Source organism: Passer domesticus, chromosome 3 (genome assembly GCF_036417665.1).
Source record: "Passer domesticus isolate bPasDom1 chromosome 3, bPasDom1.hap1, whole genome shotgun sequence".
Lineage (NCBI taxonomy): Eukaryota > Metazoa > Chordata > Aves > Passeriformes > Passeridae > Passer > Passer domesticus.
This window is the reverse complement of record NC_087476.1, coordinates 1,069,572-1,089,078: the sequence shown is the minus strand read 5'-3', so window position 1 is coordinate 1,089,078 and position 19,507 is coordinate 1,069,572. Positions and strand designations below refer to the sequence as shown.

At 53.8% G+C, this 19,507-nt stretch overlaps 1 protein-coding gene across 2 annotated transcripts in view; it reads left to right on the top strand.

Moving 5' to 3' along the window:
• The window catches only part of SELENOI (selenoprotein I), a 32,001-nt gene extending 15,421 nt beyond the window's left edge, over window positions 1–16,580 (top strand). The window contains exons 2-10 of one of the 2 annotated variants that reach the window (XM_064411455.1): window positions 115–183; window positions 471–579; window positions 3,458–3,532; window positions 5,231–5,493; window positions 7,582–7,690; window positions 9,115–9,163; window positions 9,549–9,729; window positions 10,692–10,874; window positions 12,527–16,580. In XM_064411455.1, coding sequence (XP_064267525.1) covers window positions 115–183; window positions 471–579; window positions 3,458–3,532; window positions 5,231–5,493; window positions 7,582–7,690; window positions 9,115–9,163; window positions 9,549–9,729; window positions 10,692–10,874; window positions 12,527–12,643 — 1,155 coding nt within the window. In that variant the 3' untranslated portion in view covers window positions 12,644–16,580. The remainder of the gene's footprint in view (window positions 1–114; window positions 184–470; window positions 580–3,457; window positions 3,533–5,230; window positions 5,494–7,581; window positions 7,691–9,114; window positions 9,164–9,548; window positions 9,730–10,691; window positions 10,875–12,526) is intronic. The other variant, XM_064411456.1, reaches the window with a different exon arrangement.
• The last annotated feature ends 2,927 nt before the right edge of the window (window positions 16,581–19,507 follow it).

The window sequence follows — 19,507 nt, the reverse complement described above, 5'->3', positions numbered from 1 at the left end:
CTGTGGGGGTGCCACATAGGATGTGGCTCAGAAGGTTCCAGATGTTTGGCTGTTTCTGCAGGTTGCTGGGAGGTTCTGCAGCCCTGACTGTTGTTTTTTGTTTCCCTTTCCCAGTACAGCGCCGTGGACAGCAACCCCCTGTCCCTGTACGTCATGCATCCCTTCTGGAACGCCGTGGTGAAGGTGAGTCCCTGTCCCACCCTGAGCAGGACAGCACAGCCCAGGTCAGCTCTGTAACACCATCAGCTGCTTCGTTTGTGGTGCTATTAATGAGTGAGGGGCTGCCTGCAGCCTGCCCCAAATCCTGAATGCCTGCATCCCAGCCCCACGCTTCCTGCTGCCCCAGGATGTTCCAGCTGCTCCTGGCAGTGTTGTCTAACACCCAGACAGTGCAACCATGGCTGGAGCAGCGCCTGCTCCTCAGTCCATGTTTTAATGAGTTCATCTGTTCTTTTGCTGCTTTCCCATAGATCTTCCCTACCTGGCTGGCCCCAAATTTGATAACGTTTTCTGGCTTCCTGCTGCTTGTCTTCAACTTCTTCCTCATGGCATACTTCGACCCTGACTTTTATGCTTCTGGTAAGGCTGCATGTTCCTGGTCAGGTGGGAAATCTGTCACCTCCTCTGCTGGGAATTGGTGAGGCCTCTGTGCCTTCCCAAAGTGACTGGGACAGAGGAGGGGATTGAACTCGCTGGGTTTTCTGACAAGGATTTGTCAGGATGTGACACCTTCCCTCCAGCTGCCAGGGAAAGGTGCTCCTGGTTGGCAGGGGGCAGGACAGGGAGGAAGAGACAGCTGGAATCTTGGGTTGGAATTGCCTCTGCCTGCAGAGCAAACAACCCAGCGCCCTTGTTTGAAAATCTAACAGGAAAATGTTAGGAAGTGCTGCTTCCCTGAAATCAGCAGGTGGAGCCTTGTTTTCCACATCCCAGCTCGTTTTCCCTCTTGGCAAAACCACCAGCACATCAGACTAACAAGGCCAAATCCTCTTTCTGAGCTTCACCATTCACAGCTTTAAACTTTCTAACAGTCCCCATGTTCATCTGTCTGTGAATCCAATGGTTCAGTCGTGTTCCTTTGCACATGGAGGAATCCCAGGGAAAGGATTAATGCAGTGTGATAATTCTCAGGAGCATCTCCGTGTTTTTCTCTCCCTTAGATCCTGCCAGGTCTTGTTTAGGTTGCTCAGGAGAGTTTGTGCAGTTCTTCTAAACTGGACCCATCATCAAAACACAGTCACGTGGCAAAAATCCTGGGATTTCCTTTACTGGTAGACAAGTCAAAGCTGTTGAAGGCTTGGGTGGCACCTGTGGCTGTTGGCCAGGGTTTGGGCTGTTAAGGTCCATGAGCCATGAGAACAAAAGCTGTCAGTAGCTCAAGGTGAAAACCCCCAGGACGTCAGACATCCAGAATCATGGAATCCCAGAATGGTTTGGGTTGAAGGGACCTTAAAGCCCATCCAGTCACACCTCCTGCCAGGGGCAGGGACACCTTCCACTATCCCAGGGTGCTCCAAGCCCCAGTGTCCCATCTATCCCTGCCCTCTGGCAGTGGGAATTTATTCCCCCTTGTCCTGTCCCTCCAGGCCCTTGTCCCACCCTCTCCAGCTCTCCTGGAGGCTCTTTAGGCCCTGGAAAGGTCTCTAAGAGTTCCCTGGAGCCATCTCTTCTCCAGGCAGGACATCCCAAACTCTCCCAGCCTCTCAAAAATTGCCTTGGGACCCTGTCACATAAATGTTTTGCGTGTCCTGCTTGGAGAGAGAACTTCTCTTGGTGGCGCTCCAGAATTTTGTGCCTTCCCTCCTCCTTGGATGGCTTTGCAGATGTGATGCCCTCCCTCCCTGTGCTGCTGGAAGGGCACCATCCTGCTGCCCTGAGGAAACAGGAGGTGGCATTTTACGGGATCACTGTTCCCCCAGGAGCCCTCCCCGTGCCCTCCTGCTGCCAAGGATCCATGCCTCTTCCTGCCCTTCTCCCGTGCCCCTTTGGGCTCCCTGATTGCAGCCCATCATCACATCCATTAGGAAGTAAATATTAACAGGGGAGAAAGGTGCTGGGCAAGAAGAATGGGCTGTTACTCTGCTTCTACCACAACCAACACAGTGTGGGTATTAACCAGCGTGCTGAAAGTCCCAAATTAGGTTTTATTTTGGATAGTAGTTTGAATCTGGATGGCGTTCACATTCATTCAGTTTTTCTCATGATACAAAATAAAACACTGTCAGTCAGAGGAGAAAGTGAAGGTGTGCTGCCAGGAAATCCACAAAGCCTTGATGCACAAGTGTGGGGTGAGGTGCAGGCAGCTCTGCTGGCACGCTGCCTGAGCCGTGCTGGGGGAGGTGGAGGTGCTGTTAGGGAAGAGCTGGGTTTCCATTGGCAGGATGGGACTGGAGACTGGGCGGGGAATCCTGGCGTGTTCCTGCGGGGGCAGGGAGTTGCCACATCAAAGAGGCTCCACTTGATGCTCTGTGAGCCAGTGACTGAGGAGTGTCCTCTGCACACACTTCCACACAGCCTGCAGTGGTGTTGGGGTCCACAGTTACTTGTCTCTGCCCTGACACGTGAAAAGGTGGCTCTGGGCAGGCTGTGCTCTGAAGAATGAGCCTGGACTCCTGAGTTTTCAATCTTCAGTTGTGTTTATTATTTCTTATCTACAAAGTTTTTCTGTCTGTCCAGCCTAGGTCTGATCAGCAAGACAGCCAAAAGCACTCTTTCACTATAAAAGACACAACCCACGGGGCAGTTGTGTCTTTTATAGTGAAAACTACATATAATATATTTACCTTCTATTTCCAATACTTTTCACCCTTGTTAACAAGCGCACCTTCATCATGAACCAATCCACATGTGCCAACATCATCCTGAACATGGATGCCAGGGAGAAGAAAGAAGAAGGACAGGGCACGCCCAAATTCCTCCATCTGGGGGCTCCTGACCCCCATGTACAGGATTCCAAACCCACCTGTACAACACTCAAAACCTCCCTGTACAGTGCATTAAAATCTATGTTTCACCCTGTGAATATCATCCCTTCACCATTCAAACTTGAAGATCTCTCATCTCCTCATACACAGGTGACACTTCCTTAAAAGGGTCAAAGTCAAGCCACCAGACACTTTTGGCAACATTCCAGGGCTCCCGAGCCCCCCAAGGGTTGTCTCAGTAGCTCTGAGTGATGTGCTGAGTTCCCACACAGTGGCACTACAGAACTGGCCCCAGTTCTCAGATCCCATGATTTTGGAGAGCAGGGAGCAAAGGACAAATATATCCTGAAAGGCAAAGTCCTCACTGACCTGGTTTCAGGAGCTGTTATGGGGCAGCTCTGCCATCACATCCTGCAAAGCTCACGTCCCAAATTCACTGTTTGAGTCCTCCTGGCTGTGCTTTTTGGGCCAAAATAAACCCTCAGGAAGCACATCCTGAACTGTCCTGACTCTGCTCTGTCTGATCCCTGCAGCTCCTGATCACCAGCACGTTCCAAACGGCGTGTGGATCGTGGTGGGGCTCCTCAACTTCATGGCCTACACGTTAGGTAAGAGTTTTCAGGGTCACCCACTCATGCTGTGGTTGTGTTGTCCTCTCCCTGAACCCACAGGAAGTGTTAGATTCTGTGCTCTTGCCAGGAGCAGTTCCTGGGAGCTGCTTTGCAACGTGGACACAAGGAAGTTGTCCCAGAGCATCTGATGGGAAAGGAGGATACTGGAAGTGACTTTGAGATAAACTGTGAAACTCTGTCTTGGGTCTGCTCTAAATAATCAGAGAATCCCAGAAGGGTTTGGGTTGGAAAGGACCTGCAAAATCCTCTGGTTCTACCCCTGCTGTGAGCAAGGACACTTTCCACTATCCCAAAAGTGGGAAATGAATTTGTAGAGAATTCTTAAAAGTCTGATGGAGGGTTCACATAGTATGCATTTGTTTGTAAACAAACAAAACACGCCTATGTAAACATGCCTAATCCAACACCAGGTTGCTCCAACTCCCATCCAGGCTGGCCTTGGACACTTCCAGGGATCCAGGGGCAGTCACAGTTTCTCTGGCCAGCCTGTGCCAGGGCCTGCCCACCCTCACAACCAAGAATTCCTTCCCAATATCCCACCCAAATGTCCCCTTTTCCACTTTGAAGCCATTCCCTGTGTCCTGTCCCTCCATCCCTTGTCCCAAGTCCTTCTCCAGTTCTCCTGGACCTCCTTTAGGCACAGGAAGAGGCTGCTTTAAGGAATATAAAGGAAACACAAGGAAATAAATATAATCTCATCAGACTGTTGCATTTTTCAGCCTCTCATGGAGCAGGGGTGGGAGTCCACTCACAGATGGAGGGTGGAGATGGGGAAAGCTGCTGTTCCCTGGCCCATTGCTTTGTGTGGAGTGTCCAGGAGAGCTCCATGTGTAGGAATGTGCCCCTGTTGATGGAGTGACTAAATTATTCTTTGTCTGCTTAAAAAGGCAAAAAGCCCAGAAGTTTCTCTCCCAATTTGGTACAAAACACACCTCACGGGACCTTTTGGACTTTACCTCAGACCTGGGCTGTCTGATTAGACAGAGGCCACGAGGTCCCGTCTAGGTAATTCACTAGAAAAAGAAGAGAACAAAGGAAATAATCACTTTTGTGGGGTGTTTTAGCAGGAACAAGAACCTCTTGCCTCTTGCAGCAATTCTCCCATGTGTGAGGACACGAGGCTTGACTCCATTTTGCTCAGAAGGCTGATTTATTATGTTATATAATATACTAAAATACTACATTAAAACTATACTAAAAGAACAGAGGGAGAAGACAGATCAGAAGACTACAAAGGACAAGAATAGAATAAAATAGAATGCATAACAAAAACTTGTGACTGCTCACAGCCTTGGCAGAGGTGGCTGTGATTGGTCACTAATTGAAAACAATCCACATGGACCAGTGGAAGATGCACCTGCTGCATCCCACAGCAGCACACAGTTATTGTTTGCATTTCTTTCCTGAGGCTCTCAGCTCCTCAGGACGGGAAAAATCCTAGGAAAGGATTTCTCATAAAATATCATGGCTACACTTGCCCCTGGCTCAGTTTTTCTCTATAAGACCTTTGTTATTTTGCCTTTTATTAAACCTTTTTCTGTTTCCAACACCACCTCAGAAGCCATCCTGCCAATTTCATGCCGTTCATGCGCAGTTGAGGTGCGATAGATTCTCGGAGAGCTCCTCAGACCTGGCTCAAAGACTTCAACACACCATCCATGTTTCTCTTCCCAGACGGCGTTGATGGGAAGCAGGCACGCCGCACCAACTCCAGCACGCCCCTGGGAGAGCTCTTTGACCACGGGCTGGACAGCTGGGCCTGTGTGTACTTTGTGGTCACCGTGTACTCCACCTTCGGCCGCGGCTCCACCGGCGTCAGCGTCTTCGTGCTCTACCTCCTGCTCTGGGTGGTCTTGTTTTCCTTCATCCTCTCCCACTGGGAGAAGTATAACACAGGGATTCTCTTCCTGCCCTGGGGATACGACGTCAGCCAGGTGGTGAGTCCACGCCCTGGGGAGATGCTGGGTGCAGTGCTGCCCACTGAGAGGGGCGTTCTGCTGAGGATCCAAAGCCTTGTCAGTCACGGAGTCAGTCCATGGGCATGGACTCTTCATGACAAACAAGGCTTGAAGGATGGACATGGCCTTGGCTCTCCTCTCCCTGGTTCCTGTTTTGCCCGCTGGAATTGTTGCTTTATGTAGTTCCCTACGTGGTAACAGTGTGGGTAAAGCCTGGAAGTTTGGGTTGCCTTTTGGCACTTCCAGGATCTGGGTCAAAAATTCAGTGGAGGTAATTGGCTTGTTAATTGCTGTTCCTGAAGCAAAGATTCCTGGGGAGGTGCCCCTCCAGACTGTGGTCCCTGGGCAGTGGGTGTTGAGACTGATGGTGATGGACGCCTTGAAAGATTCCTCCATCTTTCCTTGAGGAATTCTCTGCAGGAAGCTCTTCCTGAAGAGAACAGGGATCTGGGGAGGAGGCAGCTCACCTGGACTGCTGGCAGTGCCTTCCTCCAGCCCAGGGTGCTCCAAGCTTTGTCCAGCCTGGCCTTGGATATTTCCAGGGATGAGGGAGCTACAGCTTCTCTGGGCAACCACCCTCATTGTAAAAAAGCTTCTTTTTAACTCATTATCTTATGTCCATTTATTTGTTCTCTGGTTTGTCAGATGCTGGGTGGGAAATGCAATGAGTTGGAAGGAGAGTTTAATTAATGCAGCTGCATTAATTGGAATAATCATTTCTCCTATTTCAAGGAGACCAGAGCTGGTCCCTGACTGTACTCTGATCCTTTCTCCCAAAATGTTGCTTAACCCAGGTCTTTGAGCTGCCTGCTGGAGAAAGGCAGGGGTGGAGGGCAGAGCAGCGTGTTGCACCCAGCTTCAGGGGACTATTAAAGCTGAAATAGCCCTGGTGAGCTTCTCCCTGTAATCCAGCAGCAGATGGATAAGGAAGAATCCCTGAATGACCCTTCCAGGGTCACTGCAACTTGTGTAAAACCTGTGCTGTGGTCACCTCGAGAGTTCAAGGCTGTGCCAGGGCATTTCTCCTGCAGCTCTTGGTCATATTCTCCTCATGGAATCAGTGAGGTTGGAAAAACCCTCTGAGACCATCGTGTCCAGCCACGTCCTCAGCACTGCCAAGGCCACCACTGGCCCATGTCCCAAGTGCCACTTCCACGTGGTTTTTACATTCCTCCAGGGATGTGACTTCACCACCTCCCTGGCCAGCCCCTGCCAAGGCCTGAGCACCCTTTCCATGGGCAAATTCCTCCTGGTGCCCACCCTGAGCCTGCCCTGGCCCAGCCTGAGGCCATTTCCCCTTGTCCTGTCCCTGTTCCCTGGCAGCAGAGCCCGACCCCCCCTGGCTGTCCCCTCCTGGCAGGGAGTTGTGCAGAGCCACAAGGTCCCCCCTGAGCCTCCTTTTCTCCAGGCTGAGCCCCTTGTCAGCTCCCTCAGCCTCTGCTGGGGCTCCATTCCCTCCCCAGCTCCCTCAGCCTCTGCTGGGGCTCCATTCCCTCCCCAGCTCCCTCAGCCTCTCCTGGGGCTCCATTCCCTTGCCAGCTCCCTCAGCCTCTCCTGGGGCTCCATTCCCTTCCCAGCTCCCTCAGCCTCTCCTGGGGCTCCATTCCCTTCCCAGCTCCCTCAGCCCCTCCTGGGGCTCCATTCCCTTCCCAGCTCCCTCAGCCTCTGCTGGGGCTCCATTCCCTTCCCAGCTCCCTCAGCCTCTCCTGGGGCTCCATTCCCTTCCCAGCTCTGTTCCCTTCCCTGGACACGCTCCAGCCCCTCCAGGTCTCTCCTGGCAGGAGGGGCCCAGAGCTGCCCCCAGCACTGGAGGTGCCCCAGCAGTGCCAGCACTTCCCAATCCAATCCCTGCTCAGCAGCTCGCCCTTCCTACACCTGGTAAAGTGGGATATTTGTGGATTTTGTTTTATTTTTCTCTTTCCTGCTGGTGGGTAGGACTGAACATGTCATAGCTTAGAGCTGCCTTTCCCTGGAGCAGCCTGGCACGTGTGTGGTGCTGCCAGCCCAGGTGCTGCCAGACTTGCCCATCTCATTTCTCACCCCTGCTTGTCCTGTGCTTTCTTTCAGACCATTTCAATTGTCTACATAGTGACAGCCTTTGTGGGAGTTGAGGCCTGGTATGCACCTTTCCTGTTTAATTTCTTATATAGAGACCTATTCACTGCAATGATTATTGGTAAGAAACTCCATGTTGAAGCTTTTCTTTTAAATTCACCTTTTTCCCAAACCCCCTGCTAATGACCTGCTAACACTGCTCTGTTTGCTGCCCCGGGCTGTTGTTGAAGTGACTAATTGAGGGTGTTCTCACAGCCTGGAAACCTTTCCCAGGATTTCAAAACAGGGTTGTCTCCTGCAGAGTTATTTTGGAGAACTTAACTCTGCTCTGCCTGGGCTGACTTCACTCCAGACAAGCTTAGTTTGTGCTCAGTGAGAGCCTGGGGGTAAAACCAGTGTGGTAAACCCAAAGTTTCCAGGGGATAAAGCCCAGTGGTCAGGGGGTGGTGGGACCTGGCTCTCAGTGGAGCCTCCCCAGCCTTGGGCTGGTTTGGAGGGGTCAGGACACTTTTGTTTTGTTGCTCTGGGGCTCCTTCTCATCCCAGAGCCCAAACACTGTGTGGGAGGGAGGTTGCAGCCACAGAGGTGGGTGGGAGCTCTGCTGTTTGGGGATCCTGCCCTCCATCCACCCACCTGAACATTACATCATTATAACAATAATAAAATTGAAATAAAGGCCCAGCCTCGCTCTCCTGTGCTCAGTCAAAATAAAACTGCAAAGGGTAGAGCTGAGCTGATGTTGTTCAATGCCATTTGCCTAATTCACAAGTTCTGCTCAGTTTATTTCCTGTGTCCCTTCAGGTGTTCTTTGTAATTGCTTAATTTTGAGTTAATTGGTGTGTTAAATGTACTTGCACTTTTATCAGGTAGATGTTCCCAGCTTTCCTTTGACAGCTGTGTGACTTAACATGAATAATGAATGTGCTTTTTCTATATGAGAAATAGAGCCCAGTTCCCACACGGGGGAGAGGAGCTGGGTTATTAAAGCAGGAATATTTCCAGCTCTGTTCACACACCTTCTGCTGGATAAACAGGGAAGGATTTGCCCTGGAATATCATGGATAGTGTTGGTGGTTCTGATTGAGGTCAGGATTTTTCAGTTATTTGGGTGCTTTGTATCATTTATCCAGTTAAATGACAACTTTTTGGCAATGTGGCCACTGGAAATGTCTGCACACAGCCAGAGAAACAGCAAATTGTCTTTCTTGTGAAAACTTGTGCCCAGCCATGTCATTTGAGGAGTGTGCACTCGTGTCTCATTAGAGTTGTATTATAATTAGCTTTGTCACTGTTTAAAGCACAAACCCGAGCTCCTTAATGCAGCCCTTTCAAATGGAAATGTCTTCAACTTACAGCAGACTTTAACTTTTAATTACAGCTCCTGGGCCACACGCAGGAACAGCTACTTCCAAATGTGCTGAGCTATTCCTGGGGTACCAGGAGCTATTTTTGGTGCAGGGAATTTAAAGCAGAGCCCAGCCAGGGCCTCCTGTTTGGGGTGTCCCCTCTGCCCTGGGGCACTAACGTGGCACTTTTCTCTTCCAGCCTGTGCCCTCACTGTGACCCTGCCCATGAGCCTGTACAACTTCTACAAGTGAGTTTTGTAGAATCCCAGCAGGGTTTGGGTGGGAAGGGGGTGGAAAATTCATCCTGTGGCACCCCTTGCCACGGGCAGGGACAGCTCCCACTGTCCCAGGGTTCTTCAAGCTCCATCCAGCCTGGCCTTGGGCACTGCCAGGGATGCAGGGGCAGCCACAGCTGCTCTGGGCACCCTGTGCCAAGGCCTGCCCACCCTTACAACCAAGAATTCCTAATTCCCAATATCCCATCCATCCCTCTGGCAGGAAAATCATTCCCCTTGTCCTATCACTCCAGTCCTCCCTGCAGCTCTCTTGGAGCCCCTTCAGGTACTTTCTGCAATCAGCACCAGGGATTTCTCAGTGATTCCATGTATTTTCCTTTCTTTGCTTGTGTTTCAGGGCCTATAAAAATAACACCTTGAAGCACCACTCTGTGTACGAAATCCTGCTGCCCCTGGTGTCCCCGGTGCTGCTGTTCCTGCTCTGCACCACCTGGATCTTCCTGTCCCCCACTGACATCCTGGAGGTCCAGCCCAGGCTCTTCTATTTCATGGTTGGAACAGCCTTTGCCAACATCTCTGTAAGAGCTTCTGCTTTATGCTTGAGGGACTGGAGGATTGGTTAAATTGAGTTTTCGCATGTGCTGTGGGCAGCAAAGTGAAAGCTGATGGGAAAGGAGTTCCTTTTGGGGATAAAATTAAATGGGAGGGACTATATTTTTGGTCAAAATTTAATTTAGCAGCGTAGTGGTAAAATCATGGGATTGTTAAGATTGGAAAAGCCCTCTTAGACCACCGAGTCCAACTGTCCCCCAGCACTGCCAAGGTCACCCCTGCTCCAGGTGCCACATCCAGGGGCTTTTTAATCCCTTCAGGGATGGGATTCCACCACTGCCCTGGGCTTTTCCAATGTTTAACAACGCTTTCCATGGGGAAATTCCTCCTGGTGCCCACCCTGAGCCTGCCCTGGCCCAGCCTGAGGCCATTTCCCCCTGTCCTGTCCCTGTTCCCTGGCAGCAGAGCCCGACCCCCCCTGGCTGTCCCCTCCTGGCAGGGAGTTGTGCAGAGCCACAAGGTCCCCCCTGAGCCTCCTTTTCTCCAGGCTGAGCCCCTTGCCAGCTCCCTCAGCCTCTGCTGGGGCTCCATTCCCTTCCCAGCTCCCTCAGCCTCTGCTGGGGCTCCATTCCCTTCCCAGCTCCCTCAGCCTCTCCTGGGGCTCCATTCCCTTCCCAGCTCCCTCAGCCTCTGCTGGGGCTCCATTCCCTTCCCAGCTCCCTCAGCCTCTCCTGGGGCTCCATTCCCTTCCCAGCTCCCTCAGCCTCTCCTGGGGCTCCATTCCCTTCCCAGCTCTGTTCCCTTCCCTGGCTCCAGCCCCTCCAGGTCTCTCCAGAGCTGCCCCCAGCACTGGAGGTGCCCCAGCAGTGCCAGCACAGGGGAGGCAATGTGCCAAATCACACAAGTGACCATCCCCTCCGCCCTGGGGACAAACATCTGTTGCTCCCAGAGCCCACAGCAGGCTCAGGCTGTGTCCCTGTCCCCTCAGTGCCAGCTGATCGTGTGCCAGATGAGCAGCACACGGTGCCAGCCCCTCAACTGGATGCTGCTGCCCATCGCGGCCGTGCTGCTCCTGGTGGTGTCTGGGCTGGCTCCAGGCAGTGAAACGCTCCTGCTGTACCTGCTGACAGCCTTCCTCACCCTGGCACACATCCACTACGGAGTGGTCGTGGTAGGTGGCACCTCCTGGGCGGGGCCGTGGCTGGGAGTGCTCGGTGTGAAGCTGGGAATGTCACTGGGAATGGTTCTGTGGGATTTGGGGTGGATTCCTTGCGAGAGGCTTGGGAAGGTTGCACGGGGTTGAAAGGAACTGCACAGGATGTGGCAGGGGCTGGCCTTCCCCTGGGGTGTGTCAGATGAGTTGGAAACCAAGCACAAAATCCTGGAATAGTTTGGGTTGGGAGGAACCTCAGAGCCCACCCAGTGCCACCCCTGCCATGGCAGGGACACTGCCACTGTCCCAGGGTGTGCCAGTGTCCAGCCTGGCCTTGGGCACTGCCAGGGATCCAGGGGCAGCCTGGATCTGCTCTGGGAATTCCATCCCAGCCCCTCCCCACCCTGCCAGGAAACAATTCCCAATTCCCAAGATCCCATCCATCCCTGCCCTCTGGCACTGGGAGCCATTCCCTGGCTCCTGTCCCTGCAGGCCTTGTCCCCAGTCCCTCTGCAGCTCTCCTGGAGCCCCTCCAGGCCCTGCCAGGGGCTCTGAGTCTCCCACTGAGGTCTCCAAGGTGCTGGGAGAGGCAGGCTGGAGTGGGGATTTTACTGCTGGGGGAAGTGGGAGCACAGCAGCTCCAGGGCCTCCCTTCCTCCTGTCCATCTGTGCACAGATCCAGGGACTGGTTTCCTCCTCATGCTCTGAGTTTGGATTTAACAGAGAGAACAAACTTGGAGAAGCCCAGAGTCCCACTGGGAAGCTGCTGAGGAAGGAGGACAGGGGGCCACGTGTCCCAGCTGAAGTGGGGACACCCTCCTTGGGAAGCCCCTTCCCCTGGGAGCCCCAGTTCCACCCCGGAGCCTTGGGAGTCGTGTCCCAGCTGTAATTACAGCCAAGGAGTTGCCTTGTCTTTCCAATTAGTGTAATGAGGCTTCTGGGCAAGAAGGATTTGAATTACTAAGAAGCTTAAATAAATTTGGTCTTGGAATCACAGCTGGAGATGAGCTGAGCTGGTGGTGTAATCCTCCTGCCCGTCCCCTCCCGGGAGATTCCCAGTGCTCTGCTCCCTCTTTCCCTCCCTCTGCCTTTCCAAGGGCCCATCTGTGCCAGCTCCTCTTCACTTTGAGCCTTTAAAGGCTTTGGGATTGGGGCATAATCCCAAACTGCTCTGAATTTGGGAAGAATTATAAGGATTAAAGCCTCTGCCCTGACTGTGTCAAGCTCAGCCTCCTTTTGCAGGAGGTGAATTATCCAGCTCCCACTTTGAATGGATTCAGGAATATTTTATGTAGATACCTGAGGTGATAAAATGAATTTAAACAGAATAATGAAGGAGAAGGGTAAAATCCCGCAGGCCTGGGCTCAGCATTCCCAACTCCTGCCCCTGTGGAGGGGAAGAACAGAGGGTGAGCCTGCTCCCAGATGTTGTTTGGGAAGGTTGGGAAGGGAGCAAGGCTGTTCCCTGAGGAACCAGTGCCTGGGACAGGGATGGGGCTGGGCAGGACAGGGGTTGTGGGCAGGGGTGGGGTGGGAAGAGTGGCTGGCAGGGGCTTGGTGGGAACAGGGAGCAGGTCTGGGGCTCTGCCTGCTCTGCTGCTCGTGCCTGGGAGCCGGGATAACCCCCCCAGGATCCAGGATAACCCAGTGCCATGTTTGCCTGTCCCCAGGTGAGCCAGCTGAGCAGGCACTTCAACATCCGGCCCTTCTCCCTACGGAAACCCACTCCGGACTGACTGGGAGCAGAGGAGGAGAAAATCGGCCTGCGGGCTGCAGAAGGACTGTAAATACCTGCTGCAAATACCTGTAAATACTTCAGCCATCACCACAGATCAAAGTATCCTCTGGACAGAGCCAAGGACACGCGGGATCCGCTGCAGCCGGGGCGGGGCCGGGCCGGGGCGGCTCCTGCTGCTCTTCCATCCCTGCAAGCTTCGGGTTTTGGGTGGAGCTGGAGGAGGAGGAGCCTTTCAGGTCGCTGTTACTGTACCTTAGACCAGCTGAATGTTCCCAGAGAAGCCTCTGACTCCGGCCCTTGCTCAGGGAAAGCTGCTTGGGGATGCAGAGGCTTTACCTGAGCAAAGCACCTTGGCCTGACACCAAAACCAACGCAGCTGATTCCTCCGAGGGCAGGGGGACATCCTGGTGGTGGGGGATAGTTCTGGCTGTCCCCAGTGCTGCTGTCTGGACAGCCCCCGTGCTGGGCTGGTACTTTGGGAGCAGATGGCGACAGTTCTTCCACATTCTGTCCTGCCTTCCTGCTTTTGGGCAAACACTTGCTAGCACCTTTGTTGTCTTTTTCTTTTTCTTTTTTTTTTTTTTTTTTTTTTTTTTTTATTGGGGGAAAAAAAAGACAAGACACTCAAAGCTTGTAGTTCAATCCTAAATGGGAGGCTTGGAAAATCAGGGCTCAGTTTCCCATAGGAGTGGGAATGTGGCTTCTGCATGTTGTGTGGTACCTGGGACCACATCTCAACGTGTCCGTGTGTGTTCCCAGTCTGGGAATGGGGTCTGGGCCATGGAAGGTGGCTGAGGCTAGAGAGCCAAGCTCTCCCCATTCCTGCCATCATGGATTTGCTGTCATGGGTTGGCTCCCTGGGTCCTTTCCTGCTGCCTGAGCCCCTTTTCACAGCCAGGAACAGCCTGGCCCTTCCCAACTGCAATTCCACCACTGGGAGAAGCACCTGAAGGCCCTTGTTGGTCATGTGTGCACCTTCAGGATGCTCCCAGGAGTGGGAACTTTTCAGATCTCCCTCTCTTTGTCCCCAGCACCCGCGTGTCTCCAGGCACCTCTTTGTTTACTGTCCACTTGTCAAAGATGCGTTTGCGTTGATTTTATTTTTTAATTCGTTTTTATTTTTTAATTGACTTCGAGTGGGGTGGTGAAGACCGAATGCTGATTTTCTTTCCTGTTGGCTTGATTCAATGAAGACCTGTGCTTGAATGAAGAGTGTAGCTTAAACCCAGGCTCTGGAAAGGCTGCATCCGGAAGAGAACAAGCACAGCCGATCGTGCAGGTGGAACTACCATGGGAACAAATTCCTTCAGACACTGATTGTTGTGCAACGTGGGGCACCTGACAGCTCGGTCAGAGCAATTTCCTTCTGCAGGGGAAGCCTCTTCCTGCTCTGGGAAGCCTTCAACGTGTAACTGCTATTTAATGCTTTTTCTTTTGGAAATTGGAATCACTGTCATGCCAAGACTGGAAGCCCTGAGGTTGAGCTCGTGAGTTCACGGGTTGCTTGGGCAGCCCCTGGTCAGCCTTTGGTCAGTCTTGGTCACCCCTGGTCAGCCCCTGGCCTGTGAGGAGCAAACTGGGCCCTTCCCAGGGCTGCCATCCCTCGTGGGAGGCTCTGGATCTCACGTGTCCCTACGGCTGCGGCGGGGCTGGGAGAGGGGTCCAATGGGTTTTGGAGTTTATTTAATAAAGTAGCTTCCTCCAATCCATTTTACTGATGTTGTACAGCAAAAAAAAAAAAAAAAAAGAAACCCTCCATGGACAAATTACTTGGGCTGCACCTGAGTTTTTGACTCCTGCTATTTAATGAAATAGAATTATGGAGATAAAATAAATTTAAATCCTGCTCGCACAGGAATTGGAGCGAATCTTCAGCTGGGACACAGCTCCCTTTGGGACTTGTTCAGATAGCAGAGCTGGGCTGGCAACGCTGAAAAATGTGTATGTTGGATGATTTTCTGTCTAGTTTTGTGTTTGCCCAAGCAGGGAAGAACTGAGCTGTTCCCTCAGGCTTCCAGCTGAACTCTGGGCTCCCAAACCTGGCACTTGCCTTGTCCTGTCTCATCCCATGAGCATCACTGGCCCCTGAGGACTGGGATGCTGCTGAGGCTGGGAGGAGTTGTCTGAGCTTGAGTCTTGGTGTGTAGGAAGAACATCCCTCTCCGAAACTGGAACTGCTTCCTCTGCACAGGCTTTGTCTTGGGGGAGTTCTGGCTCTTTGGTGCCTTAATTTATTGCACCTTGAAAGTAGAAAAAATCTCCTTAAATCAGCGCTGGGTTTGGGCTGGCTGGTACCTGGTGGGGACAGGGACGGAGCAGAGCCCATCCCACTGCTGGGGAGGGGGCTTCTCCTTTGGCTCTTAAAAATCCAGTGATTTCTGCTCCTGGATTCTGAGAGGGGAATAGAAACAAAGAGACCAAACCCTGTGTGGCAGCTGAGAACCAACCCTTCTGTTGCCCACCATGGGTTCAGGTGTTAAGAATTAAAAGTGTTCCTGGGTACCAGCCCCTGAGGGGGATGTTCTGTGCTGGTGGTCACTGGCTGGGCTCTGTCCTTCCCATGGGGATGGAGAGGGCAGGTCCTGGCTCCTCAGCTCCTCCTGCCTGGTGCCCCACAGCTGATCTGTGTTGTCTCTTCTCCCAGGGATAGGTTGCTCCAAGCCTGGGACCCTTCCAGGGATCCAGGGGCAGCCCCAGCTGTGCCAGGGCCTGCCCACCCTGCCAGGGAACAATTCCTCATTGCCAATCTCCCATCCAGCCCTGCCCTCTGGCACTGGGAGCCATTCCCTGTGTCCTGTCCCTCCAGGCTCTCTCCAGCTCTCCTGGAGCCTCTGGTTGGTCATGGTGGGGTTTGGCAGCTGCCTCTCCTCATGTCCCCCTGCCCCAAGGCTTTGCCAGAGCCAGGAGCAGCGTGCTGGAAGTGGGAGCTCCAGAGGCTCTGGGAACATCTTTAAGCTCCTTAAACAGAGGTGTCACCTCCTGGCCTGTCAAGGTTCTGCAGCTGGGAGTCAGAGCTGGTTTGATCTCAGCTTCAGTGAGGGCCCTAAACTCTTCCCTGAGAGCATCCATGCCTGCTTCTGACAGAGCGGGAAAGTCCCCAGGGAATGGATGCTTTTGGGAACCCAGCCTTGGCTCCTTCTGGTTTTGCCCACCTCTACCTCTGAGCTGTGTCAAAGCAGTGGCTGAGGTGACACAGAGGCTGCTCTTGGTGGGACAAGGACAGGACAAGGGGAAATGGCCTCAAGCTGTGCCAGGGGGAGGCTCAGGTTGGATTTTGGGAACAATTCCTTCATGGAAAGGGCTGTCCATCCCTGGCACAGCTGTGCAGGGCAGGGGTGGAGTCCCCATCCTTGGAGGGAATTAAAACCTATGAGGATGTGGCACCTGGGGACATGGAACAGCACTTTGGCCTTGGCTGTGCTGGGAATGGCTCAGAGGTGGGCTCAGAGGGCTTTTCCAACCCCAGTGATTCCATGGTGACAGTGGGAGCTATGCTGACCTCCTTGTTTGTGGAAAAGATCCTCTGGCCCATCCAGGTGTGGCCAGACCTGGCTGGAGAAGCCCCCGGCTGGTCTCCAAGGAAGTGGCTGGGCCATCCCTGCCCCAGGAGCAGAAGTTCTTGGGGTAACTCCCTGCTCACCCTCCAAGGTGCCAATTGCCTCAGCCCGCAGCACCTGCAGAGCCCGTTTGGTCAGAGCTGGTTGGGGACCTCAAAATCTGTCCCCATCCCTCCCTGCCAGCAGGGACACGGCCCTGCTCCTGTCCCCTGGGCTGGAGGGGACACTGGTGCTGGCAGTGGCCCCCAGTGAGGTGCTGTGATCCCAGGGGGCCCCAAAGGTTTTCCCAGAGTCCGGAGTCTGGGGGTTCAGGTACTGCAGTGGGTGTGAATTCCAGTCTGTTCAATGCTACTGCTGAAATATTTATTGTGTTTAAGCCAAACGGAAAACTAATAAAGTTCAGTAAAGAATAAAATTTTCCACACCTTTTACTGGTGTTTGTCTTTTCTTTCTGCTGAACGTGGTGAAGAGGAAAAGGTGGAGCAGGGAATGGGCTGGAGGGCAGTGGGCAGAGATGGATTCAGTAAGTGCCAGAGTGATTTGGGTGGGGAGGGATGCTCAAGAGCATCTCATTCCATGGCTGGGGACACCTTCCACTGTCCCAGGTGCTCCAAGCCCTGTCCAGCCTGGCCTTGGGCACTGCCAGGGATCCAGGGGCAGCCCCAGCTGTGCCAGCCCTGCCCACCCTGCCAGGGAACAATTCCTCATTCCCAATCTCCCACCCAGCCCTGCCCTCTGGCACTGGGAGCCATTCCCTGGCTCCTGTCCCTCCAGCCTTGTCCCCAGTCCCTCTGCAGCTCTCCTGGAGCCCCTCCAGGCCCTGCCAGGGGCTCTGAGCTCTCCCTGGATCCTTCTCCTCTCCAGGTGAGCCCCCCCCAGCTCTGCCAGCCTGGCTCCAGCCCTGCAGCAGCTCTGCAGGCTGTGGGGGAGCAGCACGAGTGACCCAGGTGACAGCAGTGACAGGGTGTGGGTGACGCTGTCCCAAGAGCAGTGGAGGAGGCTGCAGGCTGGTGGCCAGTGAAGCACGGACAGATGACTCCTCAACTAATTAAAGTTAAAAGAAGTAATAAATAAACAGTAATAAATATGATAAATACTATTATTATTAGTTATTAATTAATAGTATTATTATTAATAAAAGACTTAATAAACTGTATTTATTACAGCACCGGACACATGTGGAATCCTTTCCAAAGCCACGTGTGAGGAGTTGCAGACTCCTGCTCTCTATTTATACAGAAAAGGTTTTATATAAAACGTTTCTAAGGATGCATCATACATAATCATTATGCTTCTTATTATAATCAGCTGGATATCCATTATGGCTGCTCAGTTTTCCTCTTTAATTGGGTCGTTTGGCTTCTGGGGAGGAAGTAAGATGTCTTCCTCACGGTAAACTCTTCACCCGTGTCAAGCTGGCAGGGCTCCTTGACTTGCTGCTCACACTCCAAACCTCCTCTCATTCTTAAAAGCCAGTGGTATTCATGCCCCTGCACTCTTAGAACACTTCATATATCACCTGTCACTCCCAACTTTATTTCAGTTATCCCCACCTGATACCGACTGATTTTCTTGTTAAACTCTAATCACACTATATGATCTCTGCTAGCTATATTTCTAATTTAAGGACTCAGCCAGCCCTGAGCAGAGCCCAAGAGCCCTGAGCAGCCTCTCCCCTACCTTGGGCCGTGCTCTTCCCCCCAGGGATAAAGCCTAGGTGTATTTAAGCGATGCCTCCTCCTTTCTCAGCCTCTCCACAGCTTCCCCTAAGAGGATTGTTGCGGTAGGTGTAATGGAATTAAGGGATTGCGACTGACAATAGGTTTCGGCAGCGCACCGGGCGCCGGCGGCGCGGGCTGCTCCCACCTTCCTGAGGCTGGTCTCGCCTTCCCGGGAATGCTCCCACTCTCCCGGGAATGCTCCCACCTTCCCGGGAATGCTCCCACTTTCTCGGGAGGCGAAGGCCACCTTCCCGGGGCTGCTCCCACCCTCTCAGGAATGTTCCCACTTTTCCAGGGCTGTTTCCACCTTCCCGGGAATGCTCCCACCTTCCCGGAGCTTCTCCCACTTTCCCGGGGCTGTTCCCACCCTCTCGGGAATGCTCCCACCTTCCCGGGGCTGCTCCCACCTTCCCGGGGCTGCTCCCACCTTCCCGGAGCTGCTCCCACCTTCCCGGGAGGCGAAGGCCACCTTTCCGGGGCTGTTCCCACTTTCCTGGGGCTGCTCCCCCCTTCCCGGGGCTGTTCCCACCCTGTCGGGATGCTCCCACTCTCCCGGGAATGCTCCCACCTTCTCGGGAATGCTCCCACCTTTCCGGGGCTGTTTCCACCTTCCCGGGAATGCTCTCACCTTCCCGGGGTTGCTCTCACCTCTTGGGAATGGTCCCACCTTTCCGGGGCTGTTCCCACCTTCATGGGACTGCTCCCATCTTCCCGGGACTGTTCCCACCCTCTCAGGAATGCTCCCACCTTCCCGGAGCTTCTCCCACTTTCCCAGGGCTGCTCCCACCTTGTCAGGAATGCTCCCACCTTCCCGGGGCTCTTCCCACCTTCATGGGACTGCTCCCACCTTCCCGGGGCTGCTCCCACCCTGTCGGGAATTCTCCCACCCTCTCGGGAATGCTCCCACCTTCCCGGGAGGCGAAGGCCACCTTCCCGGGGCTGCTCCCACCCTCTCAGGAATGCTCCCACCTTTCCAGGGCTGTTTCCACCTTCCCGGGGCTGCTCCCAGCCTCTCGGGAATGCTCCCACCTTCCTGAGCTGCTCCCACCCTCTCGAGGCTGCTCCCACCTTCCCGGAGCTTCTCCCACTTTCCCCGGGTTGCTACCACCTTCCCGGGGCTGCTCCCACCCTCTCAGGAATGCTCCCACTTTTCCAGGGCTGTTCCCACCCTCTCGGGAATGCTCCCCTTTCCCGGAGCTGCTCCTACTCTCCCGGGAATGCTCCCACCTTCCCGGAGCTTCTCTCACTTTCCCCGAGTTGCTCCCACCTTCCCGGGGCTGCTCCCACCCTCTCGGGAATGCTCCCACCTTCCCGAGGCTGGTCTCACCTTCCCGGGAATGCTCCCACCCTCTCAGGAATGCTCCCACTTTCCCGGGGCTGCTCCCACCTTTTCAGGGCTGTTTCCACCTTCCCGGGAATGCTCCCACCTTCCCGGGGCTGCTCCCACCCTCTCAGGAATGCTCCCAGCTTTCCGGGGCTGCTCCCACCTTCATGGGACTGCTCCCACCTTCCCGGGGCTGCTCCCACTCTCCCGGCAATGCTCCCACCTTCCTGGAGCATCTTCCACTTTCCCCAAGTTGCTACCACCTCTCCGGGGCTGTTCCCACCTTCCCGGGAATGCTCCCACCTTCCCGG